We start from the raw sequence: 15546 nt of genomic DNA, 5'->3' as shown, positions 1-15546 counted from the left end.
TTCCAGTACTGATGGCGTGCAGTGAACTTGGATATTATCTTTAAAAATAAAGAAGGAAATATTTAGGTATGTGGGAAGACTTGTTGATGGCTGCATTAGCATTAGTAAAAGAACCAACCAATTAAATAAAAGTTGGGGAGATCCCAATTTTAGGTATGACATTTTTGCCTTCCCTTTGCTTAGATGAAACGTGTATTCTGAGAACTTTGCTAGTTCGTGAGTTTTGAGGAAGGGGCAGGCAGAAAGTATTTTGCAGGCCAGATCAGTACAATTTCCTACATGGTACCTATGGATTCAAAATTAGGATTATTCCAAAGAGTCTAGTAGTTTGAAAGGTAGATACATGTTATATGACTCTAGACTATGCAGATTTGAAAGTGTATGGCCTGAAATGTGGATGACGTCTCATTTCACGAGGCAAGGTAGAATTGGGAATTTTCCCAATTCGAAATGAGTAGGGACTCCTGTGGCTTCAGAGCAGGAGAACTCCCAGACCCGTGAGCTGTGTCGCTGCTGCTACTGAGAGCGGGTGTCTCCTCATGGGGGGAACAGCAGCCCTCCTCATCTTCTCTTGGGGTCGCCCTTGGATTGGGTGTTGGGGTTCTGCCTGTTTTGAATTATCCAAGGTCCTCAAAATACATCCTCTTGCTTCAAACGTGATAGGCCTACATCAAGTCAGGATTAACACAGGAATAAAAGGGAGTGGTAAGGGGAAGGTTCTAGATTAGCGCATTCCAGTCCCTCATTTATAAATTCTCATAGACTCATCCCACTGAGGGCCCTCAGCTAGACAGTGGGAACACTAAGACCAGAATCTGGGACTCTAAGTCCACATCCTAGGCTCTTTTCATCATAAAAAGAATGACATTCTTTAGTTTACTCCTCAGATGAATTTTCTGGACGTCTCCTAGGTGCCTGGTATTGCATTCCAAGGACGACCACTGGGCCAGGTGGCCTTCATGCTCAACGTCTGTGGGGTGCCCCTCTGTAGGTTCCTCCAGCCTGACTCAGCAGGTCCCACTCCTCCCCTGAGCAGCAAACCTGGTCACTGCTACCCCATGCTCGTTTTCACATTGCATCCTGACGACTGCTCTCTGGCAGATGATCCCCCGTCACCACGAGCTGCAGGGAGTCAGTAGCCATCACTGTGGTCCCTGGGACCTGGGACCCTGGCTGGCTTACCACCTACAAATCTTAATAACCGCACACCACCAACAGTCCTGGCACAGCCTTCGAACCAGAGCGTGTACTCTGTATCAGGACCTGGGCTGAGGGGTTCGTGGCTATGATGACGCCTCGATTTCTCCATAAAGCAGCCACTCCTATTCTGGTCCACACGGAGTAAGCTGTTGAGCTACCATCAAACCCTCCTTGCTTTGTGCTTCATCCCAGAATCAGTTCTGTTATCAGCTCCGTGCGTTCAAGAGCTATGATGCGTTCTTCCCCCTTGAAAATGGGTACAGAGTGGTGCAGAGAGGCCAGGTGGCCGCCCAAGCCAGTTCCAGAGCCCGGACCTTCCCAGCTGCCCTGGCGTCCCCAAGCCCCACGGCCTCGGTGACTTCCCCTCGGCATGGTCTTACACTCGTGAAACCAGATGGCTAATTACCGGGTGTGGAGTCTTGTTTTATAACTAGACATTCGTAACTGAAACGTCTTCTTGTTGTTACTTTTCCTTGGCAGTTTGCAGATTCGTTTAACTTCAATCCTCACAAATGGCTGTTGGTGAATTTTGACTGCTCGGCTATGTGGTGAGTCTCCCCGTTGGCTAGATGTCCATGACCTTGTGCCCACTGCGCTTGACAAGAGCGGCTTTCTGGGGAAGGAGCCGGGGAGCGGGGGAGCGGGGGAGCGGGGGATGACATCACCGGAGGAAGGCGTACCTCCCTCGCCCCCCACTTGCCTTCCTTCTGATCCGTGGCCGCGATTCCTGCTAAATCTTGCCCTGGTGGAAAGCTGTTGACCAGATCACAGGATTGCAACACGGCAGCCACGTAACAAAGGTTCCTCGAGGAAGCTGGGTGGTTGGCTCTAGCTAGCGTTAACAAAAAGAACGCAAGGAAATCGCAGGGTATATTTCTAAGTCGGTGGCTTCTGTGTTTTCATTCTTAGATGCTGAACGAATCTAAGCCTCGGGGTTTAAAAGCATTTGCCCAGGGAAATTAAGAGTATTCCTGTTTCCCATGAAGTTCCTGAAAATTATTAATAGCAGAGCTGTAACCGTGTTGGTTGTATTTAGAGCAAGAAAAAGAATTCAGAAACTTAAGTGGATGACATTTTCATCGCGTAGATGATGTTCAAAGAAACAGAGGTCACTGGGAATGGTGTGGGGAGAGTGGAAGCTGGTTCCGCTACGTTCATTACGGGAGGAAGGAGGTTCAACAACCTTTAGATCGGGGAGGGGGGCTTTGCGTAAATTTTGTGCAAAATCGTTCGCGTGTAATTGAGTGAATGGTTTTCACCTTGGAGAGGTGAAGAAAGCAGGTCTCACCCACCCCACCCAAAGTCTGTTCTTCCGGTTTGCTGAGTGATCCAGGTTTTTTTTTTGACTATTTTGTCCAAAGATAAAATCACATTTTTAGTGCTTTACTTAAAAAAAAAAAAAAAAGTTCAAATCCATTCTTTTTTTTTTTTTTTTTGTCAGCCTTTGACCCTAACTTTGATATGTGTTTTTCAAGCCCGTGTGGGTGTGAGCGTTGCAGACGTAGCTCTGCACAAAACACGAGTAAGGATCTCTACAAGCTACAGTCTGTGCGCGTCTGTGTTCCTTTGTATTCTCGGGGCTGCGTTTGTCTATTTTATTTAACGCGGAACGGTTGAAGAATAGCGTGTGCAGTGTGTCAGAAGCCCCTTTTTTCGAGCTTTAATTGGGACTGAAATGTAATTCTGATCTGCTACTGTATTTGTTCAGATTGTGGGTCCTGGGCATGGAGCTGGCACAGAGCCAGAAGGGGCCATGCCGCCTCTGTTTTGGGGAGGGGTGGCGGCCTCAGCATGAGCGGACCAGGGAGCCCACGGTGTCTTGAGGGGCCAGCAAGGTGTCAGACCAAGAAAGTCACACAAATAGCCTGGAGGGATGTCCAGGGTGAAGCAATGGGGACCAGAAGGGCTGCTGGGAGGTGCTGGCTAGAGGGGCTTGTGGTTCACCTGGACATTTCACTCCTTGCCTGGACAAAATAATCGTTTCAGGTGTAGATGTTTAAGGAGGGCCTGGGGGGCTCATCGGTTAAGCATCTTGACTCTTGATCTCAGCACAGGTCTTGATCTCAGGGTCAAGCATTTGTGGGCACGATCTGTGGTCAGACCTTGAGCTATCATAAGGATAAATACAAAAACGTGGCCTCCCGTCCTTGGGTCCAAAAAGCTAGTGTATCAGTTAAGGACGAGAGAGGACGGTTGTGTCCATGGCGTGGAGGAAAAGGGTCTGAGCCCGTCACAAGGCGTAGTGTGACCAGGGCTGCTGTGAGGTGACCTGTGGGAGAGATGCAGGGAGTGCAGGGGTGAGGCCATGTCACCAGGAGAAGGACAGAGGGGAGGCTTATTTTCTGCTGAATAAAATGACACGTTAAATGTCAGGGCGACCCCTGGTATTTGCAATTTTGCCCCAGAGAAGGGCAGTCAGTAGGGGGTTCATGGAGAAGATGGGAGTCAGTGCTTGAGAAGCTCTCTGCCTTCCCCCCTGCGGATCTGAGAACCTGAAGGCAGGCCTCACGGTTCGTGAGCTTTCTGGGTCCTGAGCAGCTGGGGTCCTGGACAGAATAGTTGTCGAGGATTTCGAAATGATTTCACGCATGTGGGGAAATCAGACCCCCAGACCCCAGGGTTCATCCCGTGATTTCATAAACACAGATGGGATCTGATGTTGAAAGATTTGCATTTCAGCATAACGTCGGCTCCTGTCTGTGTCAGCCACCGTGCTGGGAACTCTGTGACACAGACAGAGACTTATTTCCTCATGACTCTGGAGGCTTGACGCCAGAGACCAAGGGGCAGCCGGTGCTGGTTTCTGCGGATGCCTCTGTGTGGTGTGCTGATGGCCGTGTCCCTTCTGGGTCCTCTTGTAAGGACACCCGTGACACACCAGTCACGCTGGATTAGGACCCGGGCATGTGACCTCATTTTGACTCATTTTGCCTCTTTAAAGACCTCGTGTTCACATGCGGTCACATTCCAGCCTCTGAATTCTGGGGAGGAGGGCACAGCTCAGTGCATAGTGGTGCTCGCGAGAAACTACGAGATAAAAACGTGAGGCTGACATTCAGGGATTTAAACTGGTTATTTTAAACCCTACATCTGACCTTAATCATGCCATGCACGTCCTGGTCGGCTTATCTGATTCTTATCAAACTTAGGTTTTATTCTGATCTCACTATACCCAAGCCCCCCTCCTGTGTGTGTGTGTGTGTGTGTGTGTGTGTGTTGTTGTTGTTGTTGTTTATTGTGTGTTTTTCGTTTTTTGTTGTGTTGTGTTGTGTTTTTGTTTCCTACAGAGACGTTGCTCTCTTCCTTTCGGCAGGGATGATGGTTAGCATCGCCTTGCTTGCAGACGGCCCTTCCCACAGCCGTCCCCACCACAGGGGCTGCACAGTGGAGATGCTGTGTCCGAGTTGGGGGTCAGCCCCGTCCAAACCAAAGAGCAATGAGGAGGAGGAAAGGTCATGACTTCACTGAAAAGCATTTGGTGTTGAGCACCCTGGAGCTGAGACCAGAGCGGTGTTGTCCCTGCGCCCAAGGGGTCTCAGCCTTAGAAGAGAGTTTCCAGTAAATGACGTGGAGCCAAAGCAAAACAATATACTACACAAATTCAAGTACAGGCCATTGTAGATTGAGGTCCAACAGGGAAAGGGCTTGGGAAGAGAGAGGACAGAGGTTCAGGTGAGAAGCTTGGGGGGCCCAGGAGCTGGAAGGTAGGGGGAAATATTCATCACCTGGTTATTGCAGAGAGAAAGGTCACAGGAAGTCTTTTTGGTGACATGGCATTTGACAAAGGGCCATGTGACATGATAGACCAAGCAGTCCACATACCCGGGATGGGGTTGTTGGGGGCAGGGGGTGAGGGGACCATGCAAAGGCCCTGTGACAGCTGTGTGCACAACAGTGAACTCAGGTGCAAGCCACCAAAGACCGTTCATGTGGTCCATGTGGATTTAAATTTGTTTTAAATCAGCTCTCCACATTTAAAATTACAGATACATGCAGCTTTTTAATGTCTCATTAATTAAGGTGAGCCCTAGAGCATCGTTTGTGTAGGTCAAAGGTGCAGGACTGAACAGGCCTCGGTGGGACACATGCCTTCCTGCCAGGCTCAGCCCCGCTGGCCTCCGCACTCAGTCCTGCGACCAGCCTGGCCTTGTGCACAGATGAGCGCCAGGCTCTTGGAGCACACACACTTTAAGGATTATAGTTGTATGGCAGCTGAGCTGGTATGGGATTTGTCATCCCTATTTTACAGATGAGGCAACCGGTTCTGCTTATGGGCTCACAGTTCTCCAGGCGAGAGTCTCAAATGTTTAATGGCAACGCGGTCAAGTTTTAAAACTAATGCTGAGTAGGGGCACCTGGACGGCTCAGTCGGTTGAGTATCTGACTCTTGATTTTAGTTGTCGTGACCTCAGGATTGGGGGATCAAGCCCTGCATTGGGCTCTGTGCTGGGCATGGAGCCTGCTTAGGATTCTCCTTCTTTTCCTCTCTCTGCCACCCCCCACCCCCGAATCGTGCTCGCTCGCTCTCTCTCAAAAACAAAAAGCGAAACAAAACCCTAGTACTGAGTAAAAAGAATCAGATAGAGAATTATGAATCTCACAGTATACAAATTAAGGATCCATGCACTAGGGCATCTGGGTGGCTCAGTGGCTTAAGCGTCTGCCTTCAGCCCAAGTCATGATTCCAGGGTCCTGGGATCGAGCCCCGTATCGGGCTCCCTCCTCAGCAGGGAGCCTGCTTCTCCCTCTACCTGCCACTCACTGCTGCTTGTGCTCTCTCTCAAATCAATAAATAAAATCTTACCCAAAAAACCAGAAGAGAATATACACATGAAAATCGATATGCATTTTATAAACACATACGCAAGAAAGAACATGAAACACATTAGAATTGTTCTGGATGGATGCAGAAGAAATTAGAGAATGAGAGCTGTTTTTTGGTGGGAATGAGGCAAAATCAGGTCCCATTGTGTTTCCACTGTTTTGTTCCAGCTGTCAACTGGTTTCACTTTCTCTCTACTGAAAATAGTGCTGGATTGGAGCCCAGGCACCGACAGCAGCAGGCCACAGGGGAAGAGAGGGACTGCTGCCTCCCTCCCCTGTTTGCCTGCCTGAGCTGTGGGTCCACTGATCACGCTCGCCCCAGCTACCAGGGGAGGGGGGCCCTGTATATTTGTGGGTAACATAAGAGAAGGCAATACCTTGCAACGTGGTGCCAGGCAGTGCATAGAGAATGAAAGTTGAGAGTCTACCCTGAGGCTCCTTTGTACTGTCCCAAATACTTATGGACTCCAGTACGAAGGTTTTGCTATTCTAAGAGCTTATTGAGGTAAAATGCGGTGTCAACATAATAGGAAACAAGTAATAAGACATTTCTAAGAACCAGGTTTCAGAAAGGATAGGCATCCCATTAGATCCCTAAGAGCTGAGAACAAACAATCCTAAATTCTAAATTTTTTATAGATATATCTAAATTTTTGCTAGTACAGCAAGTATGATAGAAATGTGTGTGTGTGCGTGTGTTTTACTGCTCTCACTGGCTGTTTTGTATTCCTTAAAATCAGAAGAGCCTCTCTTTTGTGTAATGCAATTTTGCCAATGGTTAGTCTATAATTTAAAGTAAACATATTGGTTATTTTCTCTAAATATTGAAATGGACAAGATAATTGGAGTCTCGAAAACTTGCAATCATCATAAGCGTAGTAAATACATTTCATAATGATTTCATTATTCTGTTAATAAGTTTTTTATTGTTCATCTGAATCTTGTAAATATGAGCCATTCTGCCCAGACCTCAGTCTCTGCTTAACATCAGATTTCTCCAAAGAAAGCCTCAGAGCCCACATACGCCAGGGCATGTGTTCCTCTCCCTTTAGAAAGAGGCTTGGTGTCTTTTTCCAAATAAAATTTGAGTTTTATCACAAGTAGTTTTATATATTTTGCACTCTTCTGTTACACTGGATTTCTTCTGAAGTTCAGTTTTTTGGGAAGATGGTCGATCACTCTGTTACGGCAAGATTGGATGCTAGAACTTGTTTGTTTGTCTTTTTTAAGATTTTATCTATTTATTTGTCAGAGAGAGAGAGAGAACACAGGCAGGTAGAGTTGAAGGCAGAGACAGAGGGGGAAGCAGGCTCCCCATCGAGCAAGGAGCCCGATGCGGAACTCGATCCTAGGACCCCGAGATCATGACCCGAGCCGGAAGCAGCGGCCTAACCGACTGAGCCACCTGGGCATCCCTAGAACTTGTTTTATAATCATTAATGCACAGTTTTCTGTGGATCTTTCTGGTTTCTTTGCACTTCGATCCCAGGGCCCTTTCCCATCCTGAAGGCTTTTCTCCGTTGCCGGCACCAGGGCATAACAGGAGCCCTCATTCTGTGAGCTTCACACACTCACCCGGTATTGTAGGGTTAGAGAAAGACAATGCAGATTTCTGTACGAGGCAGGAGTCCCCTCCCCTCAGCCCCAGGACTATCTCTCAGGAATGTGTCTGGAGTGAGGGAGACACTGTCTTCACCATGAGGCGCATTCCAAGTGACAGGACTCTGCTGCCTCCACAGGCCGTTTCCGTGTGTGCCCACAAGCACACGGGTGTGCATGCCTGCACACACCTGTTTGAACAGCCTTCCTTCTGCAACTCTGTCAACATCATGCCCGACGTTGTCCACATGCAACAACCACAAACACATGTGAACAAAACTGACTCGAGAAGAAACAGAATGGATAAATAAACCAAAAAATCATACAGCTTTTTTTTTTTTTTTAAGAATTTATCTATTTATTTGACAGAAAGAGACACAGCGAGAGAGGGAACACAAGCAGTGGGGAGTGGTAGGGGGAGAAGCAGACTCCACTGAGCAGGGAGCACAATGTGGGTTCGATCCCAGGACCCTGGGATCATGACCTGAGCCAAAGGCAGCTGCTTAACCAATTGAGCCACCCAGATGCCTGAAATCTTACAGCTATTAAAGATGATTATATACAGCTCTTCTTAATATAGCTATATTTGATATAGTTATTAACAAAATTATTATCCATCAAAAGTTAAATTTCTCACTCAACAAGAGCTTCCAAATTCTCCCAGCAGCAAATGCTACCAAGCTGTCAGGCATGTCAGTTTAATCACGAGCATACTTCACGGAGAGCAGCGAGGATCCCACATGCCTGCTCTCATGTCATGAAGCTCAGGTTCCTTAGGATTCCGAAACTGGACGAGAAGCTGGGAAAAAAGCTACGGAGAAAGAAAAGAAAAGCAAGAAAGAAGGACAAAGTTTGTTTTGCTCACAGATTTAAATACGAGAATCTTGACATCAAATATTAGCATATAAAATTCCATGATGTTTAAGGGAAAAAAAGACTGTATATCGTGACCCAAACGTATTTATTCCAGGGATGTGGGGTGGCTTAAAAATGTTAGAAGGTTCTAAAATGTCATATGCTGTGTAGAAAGTCAAGGAGGAGAGAGTTATCATCATAGTAGGTGCAGAAAAAGCATCAGGTAAAGTTCTTAATTCAACTCAATTTCAGCAAATTTTCGTAAAATAGGAACAGAAGCGAACTTTCTTATTCTGATGAAAGGTATCTACCAAAAAACTACAGTAAGCCCATCCTTAATGGTGACATATTAGAAGGATGCCCTTTAAGATCAAGGAAGAATAAGGACTCCTCTAGTTCATGTTCAGTTCAATTCCTGCTCTCTTGGCCTGCATAGAAAGAGACATAAGGAAGTAAAAGTATCAGGATTACGACAGAAGCCACAAAACCCCATTATTCTCAGATGATGACTGCCTGCAGTAAAAAAAAAAAAATAAATAAATCAAAGTATTAGAAAAACACAACAACATTTCTAGATATATATCTTTAAGGCTTTACATATACAATAAACAGCATATGTAATTGGTGGGGGGAGGGGCAGAGGGAAAGAGAGAGAGAATCCCCAAGCGGACTCCGTGCTGGGGGTGAAACCCAAGGCCAGATCATGACCTGAGCCAAAACCAAGAGGGACATGTAACTGACTGAGCCACCCAGGCATGTCAGCATGGGTAATTTTTTAAAAATTTTATGTAATATGGTAAATACTGTGTCTTTACAGTATTGTAATTTTGTACAATTTATAATATTTGTATATTTTTATAGTACTGTAAATTATAAATAAAGAAATACTCTTTATAATAGCAGGAAGAGACATAAGGTTAGGACAATGGAAGGTACCAAAAGACCAAAAAGTTGTGCAGATTCTTGAGAGGGAAATACACAAGGATTTGGAAGCCCATTCGAATTCCTTGCTGAATGAGGGGTGTGCTGTGTTCTGGAGAGGGAGGCTGAGCATCAGAGTCCAGAAACACCCGAGTTAATATCTGGCTGGGTATGTTCCTGGCGCTCGTGAAGCTGAGCCGAGGGAAAGAAGTCCAAGAACAGCGTGGCAGGGTTGTGCCCCATCCAACCTCCAGCATCGTGTCTAGGAGCAGCCAGCACAGCGCAAGCCCGACACAGCGGGGCGCGGACCAGAGGGACCGCCTAGAGTCATCCGGCGGGGATCTGGATTCTCATCCTTGCTCCTTCCGCAGCCTCTCCAATCTAATGCAGGCTGCTAGCAGCAAACAACCTAATAGGAAAAGGAACAAAAATGTTTTTTCACCCGAAGGAAACAGTAGGGGAGCGTCACAGATGCAAGGTGACTCCGCATCCTTAGAAGTCAGAAATGCGTGTTAGAATCCTGCCGGGGACATTGTCGGTCGGGTCTGATGACGTCCCTCCACACGGCTGGTGTCCCAGACACGGAACCAGGGAGCTCGAGGCCACGCTGCCTCGGACACGGCCTCCCCGTCCCCATTCCGTGACCAGACATGAGTCCCAGGCGCCATCCTCCAGGGCACCAGGGAGCGGGGAGCAGTGCGGTCTGGCTCACAACGAGGGACAAGCAAGAGGAGAAAGAGGAGAGTGGACAGCCTGTGGTCTGCTGGGGGGACCGTCCGGCGAGGTGGCCGAGGCTTGATTTCGGCTCAGGGCACCACCTCAGGGTCATCAGATCGAGTCCCATGTGGGGTTCTGCACCCAGTGTGGAGTCTGCTTGAGGATCTTGTATCTCCCTCCGCCCCTCCCCCCACTCACACGGGCACTCTCTTCGTGTCTCTAAAATAAAGAAATAAATCTCAAAAAAAGAGAAGAAGGAAAGAAAGAAAAAAAAGAAATATAGGCACAGTAATACCACAGATTATGTAGGACTTTGTATGGAGGATTCTGTAGAACTCCGCTGGGCGATAGAACCACGTGCCGCGCGTGGCCTCCTCCAGGCGCCGGGAGGGGATGGAGACACCCATTCAACTGTGCGGGTTCTGTTGCATCAACAGTGAGGTGGACGTATCAAGATATCCACCCTTTTGTGGGGCTTGAACCCCGAACACATTTACATTACGAAGGCAGCGCTCCAGGCTCGTTGTGGGCCTGGGTGGAAAGGGGAATGCCATCTTCGTGTGTGGAGGATGGAGTGCTCCTGCGAACCAGAAGGAGTCCTACCCCGTGCGTCGTTCTGTCCCTCTTTAAGGCTAAGTGCAGAGCATTCACCAGCTCAGGGAGACCTGAGGAAGCTCCTACAGGGCATCCTCATAGGCTGCAGGGGTGCCCCGAATTCCTGCGTACATGTGCCTGAGGTCAGGTGCCATCCAATTTCTTGTCCAAGGTCAAAGTCACGCATGCCGGGGGCAGCTCACTCTTGCTTACTGACAGAGCCTGTCTTTTGACCCTTTGTAGAAATAGCGCTTGAATGACTTTCCTGCGTGAATCTGGCTTTTCTCTCCCTGCTCGCTGGTGAGCCACATCTTGCCTCAGCCTTCCGTCCCTGGTTTTATCTTGCAGACACTCATCGTGCTGTATTTGCTTTCAAGCTTAAGTGACCACCAGACTGACATGTCTCCTCCAGTTTGCCCTTCGGACAGTCTGTTTCCCCTACTGCTGCTGCGAGAGGGTGTCCGCGCCTGCCAGATGAGGCAGAGAGGCCATTAAAAGCTCAGACCTCCCGTCCCAGCCCAAGTATGAGTTCCGACCCGAGCTCTCTGGGACCATCACTGTGACCGGAGTCTGAGGGCGGCTCGTGTGGGACGACCTTCTCACCTTTAGCTTCTGTGCATCCCCCACACACTCGTGAGGCCGGTCAGCGGTCAGGTGCTAGGTCTGGACCCAGAGCGGGGATGCGTGCTCCTCTCCTGGCTTTCTTCTCCTGACATCCGTTCATCGGCTCTGCACACACCAATTGGGTGTCCCATACCGGGATTCCATTCCAACGCTCAGTATCTGGAGTTATCGCAGACCCCACAGGTAGACGGGCTCCATCTCGCAAGTCATGGGTCCGAGGGTGCCCACACTTCTGTCCAACTTCTTGTAAAGCTGGGGGCTTCCAGGAATCCCCTGCTCCTTCAGACTTGATAATCCTCTGGAATAGCTCATAGGACCCAGGAAGGCACTTCTCTTAGGTTTAGTGATTTATTTGTTTTTTAAGAAAAATTTATTTATTTATTTGAGAGAAAGAGAGAGCATGAGCGGGAGGAACAGAGGGAGAGGGACAAGCAGACCCCTCACTGAGCAGGGAGCCCAATGACCAGCTAGCTCTCATGACCTTGAGATCATGACCTGAGCTGAAACCAAGAGTCAGACACTTAACCGACTGAGCCACCCAGGCGCCCCATTTACTGATTTATTATAAAGAAAACAAGTGAGCAGCCAGACGGAAGAGAGGGGTAGCCCAAGATACGCGTGTGGGTGGAGGACACAGAACTTTCCTGTCCTCCCCCAGGGAATGGCAACGTCCCCGCACATTGATGATTTCAGCAACGCCGTCCCTCGCTGCATAGTTATGATTGATTGAATCGTTGGCCACTGATCACTCACTCAATCTTAGTCCTTCCCTCTCCCCATGATTCCCCAGAGGTTGGGGGTTAGGGCTCAGCGTCTCACCCTCAAATCGACTTGGTTTTCCCGGCACCCAGCCCCATCCTGCAGCTCCCCAGTGGGCCCCGTCACCCATCCTCTCATTGGCCTACGAGAGCCTTTCTTACCCCTCCGAGTTTCCAAGGGTTTTAGCGGCTGGGTGTCAGGAACGAGGGATGAAAAACAAATGTTTGTTTTTTATTAGTTGGCCCCCTCAAGTGCTCGGAGTCCTGGAGATTAATGTTTTATTGCAGTGGAGCTGGGGACGGTGGGCACACAGGTGAGGGACATGGTGATGGACTGAGGCCCGGGGAAGGGTCTCGAAGCAGGTGTGTCTGCACTGAGCCCACTGGAAGAGGGACCAGGAAGGAAGGGCCACGGGGGCTCACTCAAGGGTCTTCCTCATTAAGCACCATCCTTTGTTCTCTCAAACCAGGGTGAAGAAGAGGACAGACCTGATAGGGGCCTTTAAGCTGGACCCCGTCTACCTGAAGCACAGCCATATGGACTCAGGTAGGCCGGGGGCGTGGTTTTCTGTGACCTTCTGGGTTTGTTTTCGACAGAGCTGCATTTCTCCTGGAAGCCAGAGAGGAAGGCTCGCGTCTATGGGGACCAGCCTCTGGGAGCCGCTGTTTCCTGGGGTTGGGGGTTACTGAAGGAAACTCTGGCCGCCTCAGTGCAGGAGCTGGGGAGGGGCCCACGGGGCTGGGGTGGGCATGGCATCACTTTCTGTGCGGGTGTGGACCCCTCTGAGCGTGTGTCCATTCACACCAACACCACCAGGGGGACACAGGGTGTCCTGGGGGCTCAGGGAGTGAACTGAAACCCTGATGACGCCCGGGCAGGATCAGCACATCCATGTGTCTCTCACCCTTTGGGTCTGTAGACCTGCCCTCTGTGCCCAACATCCCTGGTGGGACCCAAGCCATCTCCAGGCCTGCATCCTGGCTCTGTGCTTCCTGATGACTGGGGCCAAGAAGGGACACGGCCAGGTGCTTGCGTCATGGTGAGGAGCAGAACATTCCCCGGCACAGACAGAGCAATTCCTAGAAAACACAAAATAACTCATTTTGTATGGCTGCTGTCCTAGGTCACAGCCAAACGCCACATCGTCAGTTAGTACAGATTGAGCCATGAGGGGGTGGTGAGGGAGTGGAAATGTAGATTCCTCTGAGATTTTTTTTCTTTTTAAAGGTTTTATTTATTTATTTTAGAAAGAAAGCACGAGCATGGAGGGGGGCAGAGGCAGAGGGTGGAGCAGGCTCCCTACTGAACAGGGAGCCTGAACTGGGACTCGATCCCAGGACCCTGGGATCATGACCTGAGCTGAAGGCAGACCCAGAACCCACGGAGTCACCCAGGTGCCCCTGAGATTCTTACCAAAGAAACAAGAATCAGATATTTCGGAGAATGATCCCAGACAGCAATAGAGAAGTTTGGGTTTTTTTTTTTTTCCTTTTGAAAAGCATGCAATGAAAAATTTCCAAATGTGAATAGTACTTACACTGTAATTATATGGGAATTTTCTTAATTTGCTGTATATTTTTACAGTTTTAAGAACATACTTAGAACTGTTTAAGAATTATTCTCAGGTGGAGTGCAGACACGCATCCCCGTTGATGTTCACAGACCCCACACTCTGCTCAGATTTGCTCAGGACCTAAAAATGCCCTAAAAAATCCAAGTCTGGTTTGTAGAAATTGAACTGGTATGAAACACCGAAATTCTAAAGCGACTGCCAGGCTCCCATATTGCAAAAAAAAAACAAAAACAAACAAACAAAACACCAAAAAAAAACAAAACCCGTATCTCATGTTCAGATAATAAAAATCTTTGTGATCATGACAGTTAAAATGCAAAATGTTGCCCTTAAACAATGAAGTGATTCTTGGAATGAGTTTAAGGAAAGGATATCTGAGGACGATTATTGCTCAAGGCATACGAACACATATTTTGTGTTGCTTCTGTAGCAAGGCTGTTTCTTACTGGAGTATTTGCTATGGCTGTTAGAGATGAAAAATATTAGTTACTTGCATTTTCCCCCCCAAAACAAAAACAAAAACAAAAAACAAAAAACTGCAAAGCTCTATAAGTCAACAACGATGGTGGCCCATTTTGCATTTCACAAGTAGATCACCAAGATCAATTTTATGGTTTTATGGCCAGCAGATGTAAGGGCATTTTTATCCACATGGATTCAGCCTTAGTGCCGCTAAGTCTTCTATTCCCTGAAATGAACCGTGTTTAGAATATTCTATGGGGATTTTTAAAAAGATCCTTCCTCTGTAATAAAGAAGACTCCTCAACCCTGACCCGTGCCTCTCAGGTTGTGGCACTTGGCTCACTAGGCTGCCGCAGCCCGCTGTCCCACCTGGAGGTCATTAGGACGCCCCCTGCTCATCACGGGGCCCTAGACAAAAGCCTCCCGTGGCAGCAGTGGGAGCAGTCGCCGTCCCAGTATGTCCCTGCTTCTGCCTCGCTCTTTATACCTTCATCTCCTTGGACACTTGTCAGCTGGGGCGGCGGGAAGCGTGACATGGACCCAAATAAGCGGGATTTGTGTTTTTTATATGATAGAAAATTCTATCACAGCGCTGGTGACAGGGAAAATGGCCACACCTGTTGCATAGACTTTTCCAGATAAACTTTTTCATTAAAAAACTGTACCTTTGGAAACAAGAAGCATGAAGGGTGAGCCCAGAAGTTCCCAGAAGCCCACCACCCAAGTGCAGGGGCTGATGTCCTGTGGTGGCGTCTCTTGCCAGTCCCGTGGGATGCGTGGTTTGTTTCTACTGAGTTTACCACATGCCATGGGCACGGGTAGGAGCTGCTCACCCCCCAACCCTCCTATGTCATTGCAAAGACTGACTGGGCACATGATGCTTATTAAGAAGTCCACTCTGTGAGGACAGCTGTGGCCGTAGGATGCTGTTGGCACAAGGACTCGCATTCCTGGTGTTCACAGCCGACCTGTGTCAGGGCAGCTCCTAGCCGGACCCGGTCTTCAGCTGGTCCTTAAGGACACAGAGCCACCGAGAAGCAGGCTCCTTCTCTCACTCACCGTGGTGTTTAGCCACAGAAGCTTCTGCATCGGAAACCCGCTTCCCGCTCTAGTGCCGCGTCCGGTGGAGTCCTCCACGAGGAAGGAAATGTCCTCTATCCTGCTCTGTGTGGTGGCCACTAGCTGCACGTGGCTCGTCAACCCTCGAAACATGGCTAGCCTGACCAAAGAACTCTGCGTTTGAGTTTATTTCGTTTTGATTCAATGTAAATGGCCCCGCATGGCTCGTGGCCGTGATGATGGCGCAGGGATGTGAACTAAACAGGAGGGTCACGTTTGCCTTCACCCACGAGGTCATCTGCATTTCTAACAGACTGTTGCTGCTCATACACGCCACATAGGCGTTTGGCATCTGTGCG

General features: G+C 48.7%; 1 protein-coding gene across 4 annotated transcripts in view; it reads left to right on the top strand.

Annotated features, from left to right (window-relative positions):
• DDC (dopa decarboxylase) overlaps window positions 1-15546 on the top strand; it is an 86985-nt gene that overhangs the window by 59141 nt on the left and 12298 nt on the right. For all 4 annotated transcript variants that reach the window (XM_046020647.1, XM_046020646.1, XM_046020644.1 and 1 more), the window contains 2 exons: window positions 1681-1748; window positions 12563-12639. In XM_046020647.1, the coding sequence (XP_045876603.1) occupies window positions 1681-1748; window positions 12563-12639 (145 nt within the window). The remainder of the gene's footprint in view (window positions 1-1680; window positions 1749-12562; window positions 12640-15546) is intronic.

This window comes from Meles meles, chromosome 10 (genome assembly GCF_922984935.1).
Source record: "Meles meles chromosome 10, mMelMel3.1 paternal haplotype, whole genome shotgun sequence".
In the NCBI taxonomy this organism is placed as follows: Eukaryota; Metazoa; Chordata; class Mammalia; order Carnivora; family Mustelidae; genus Meles; species Meles meles.
Note: the sequence above shows the minus strand (reverse complement) of the source record. Positions and strands in the feature narration are given on the sequence as shown.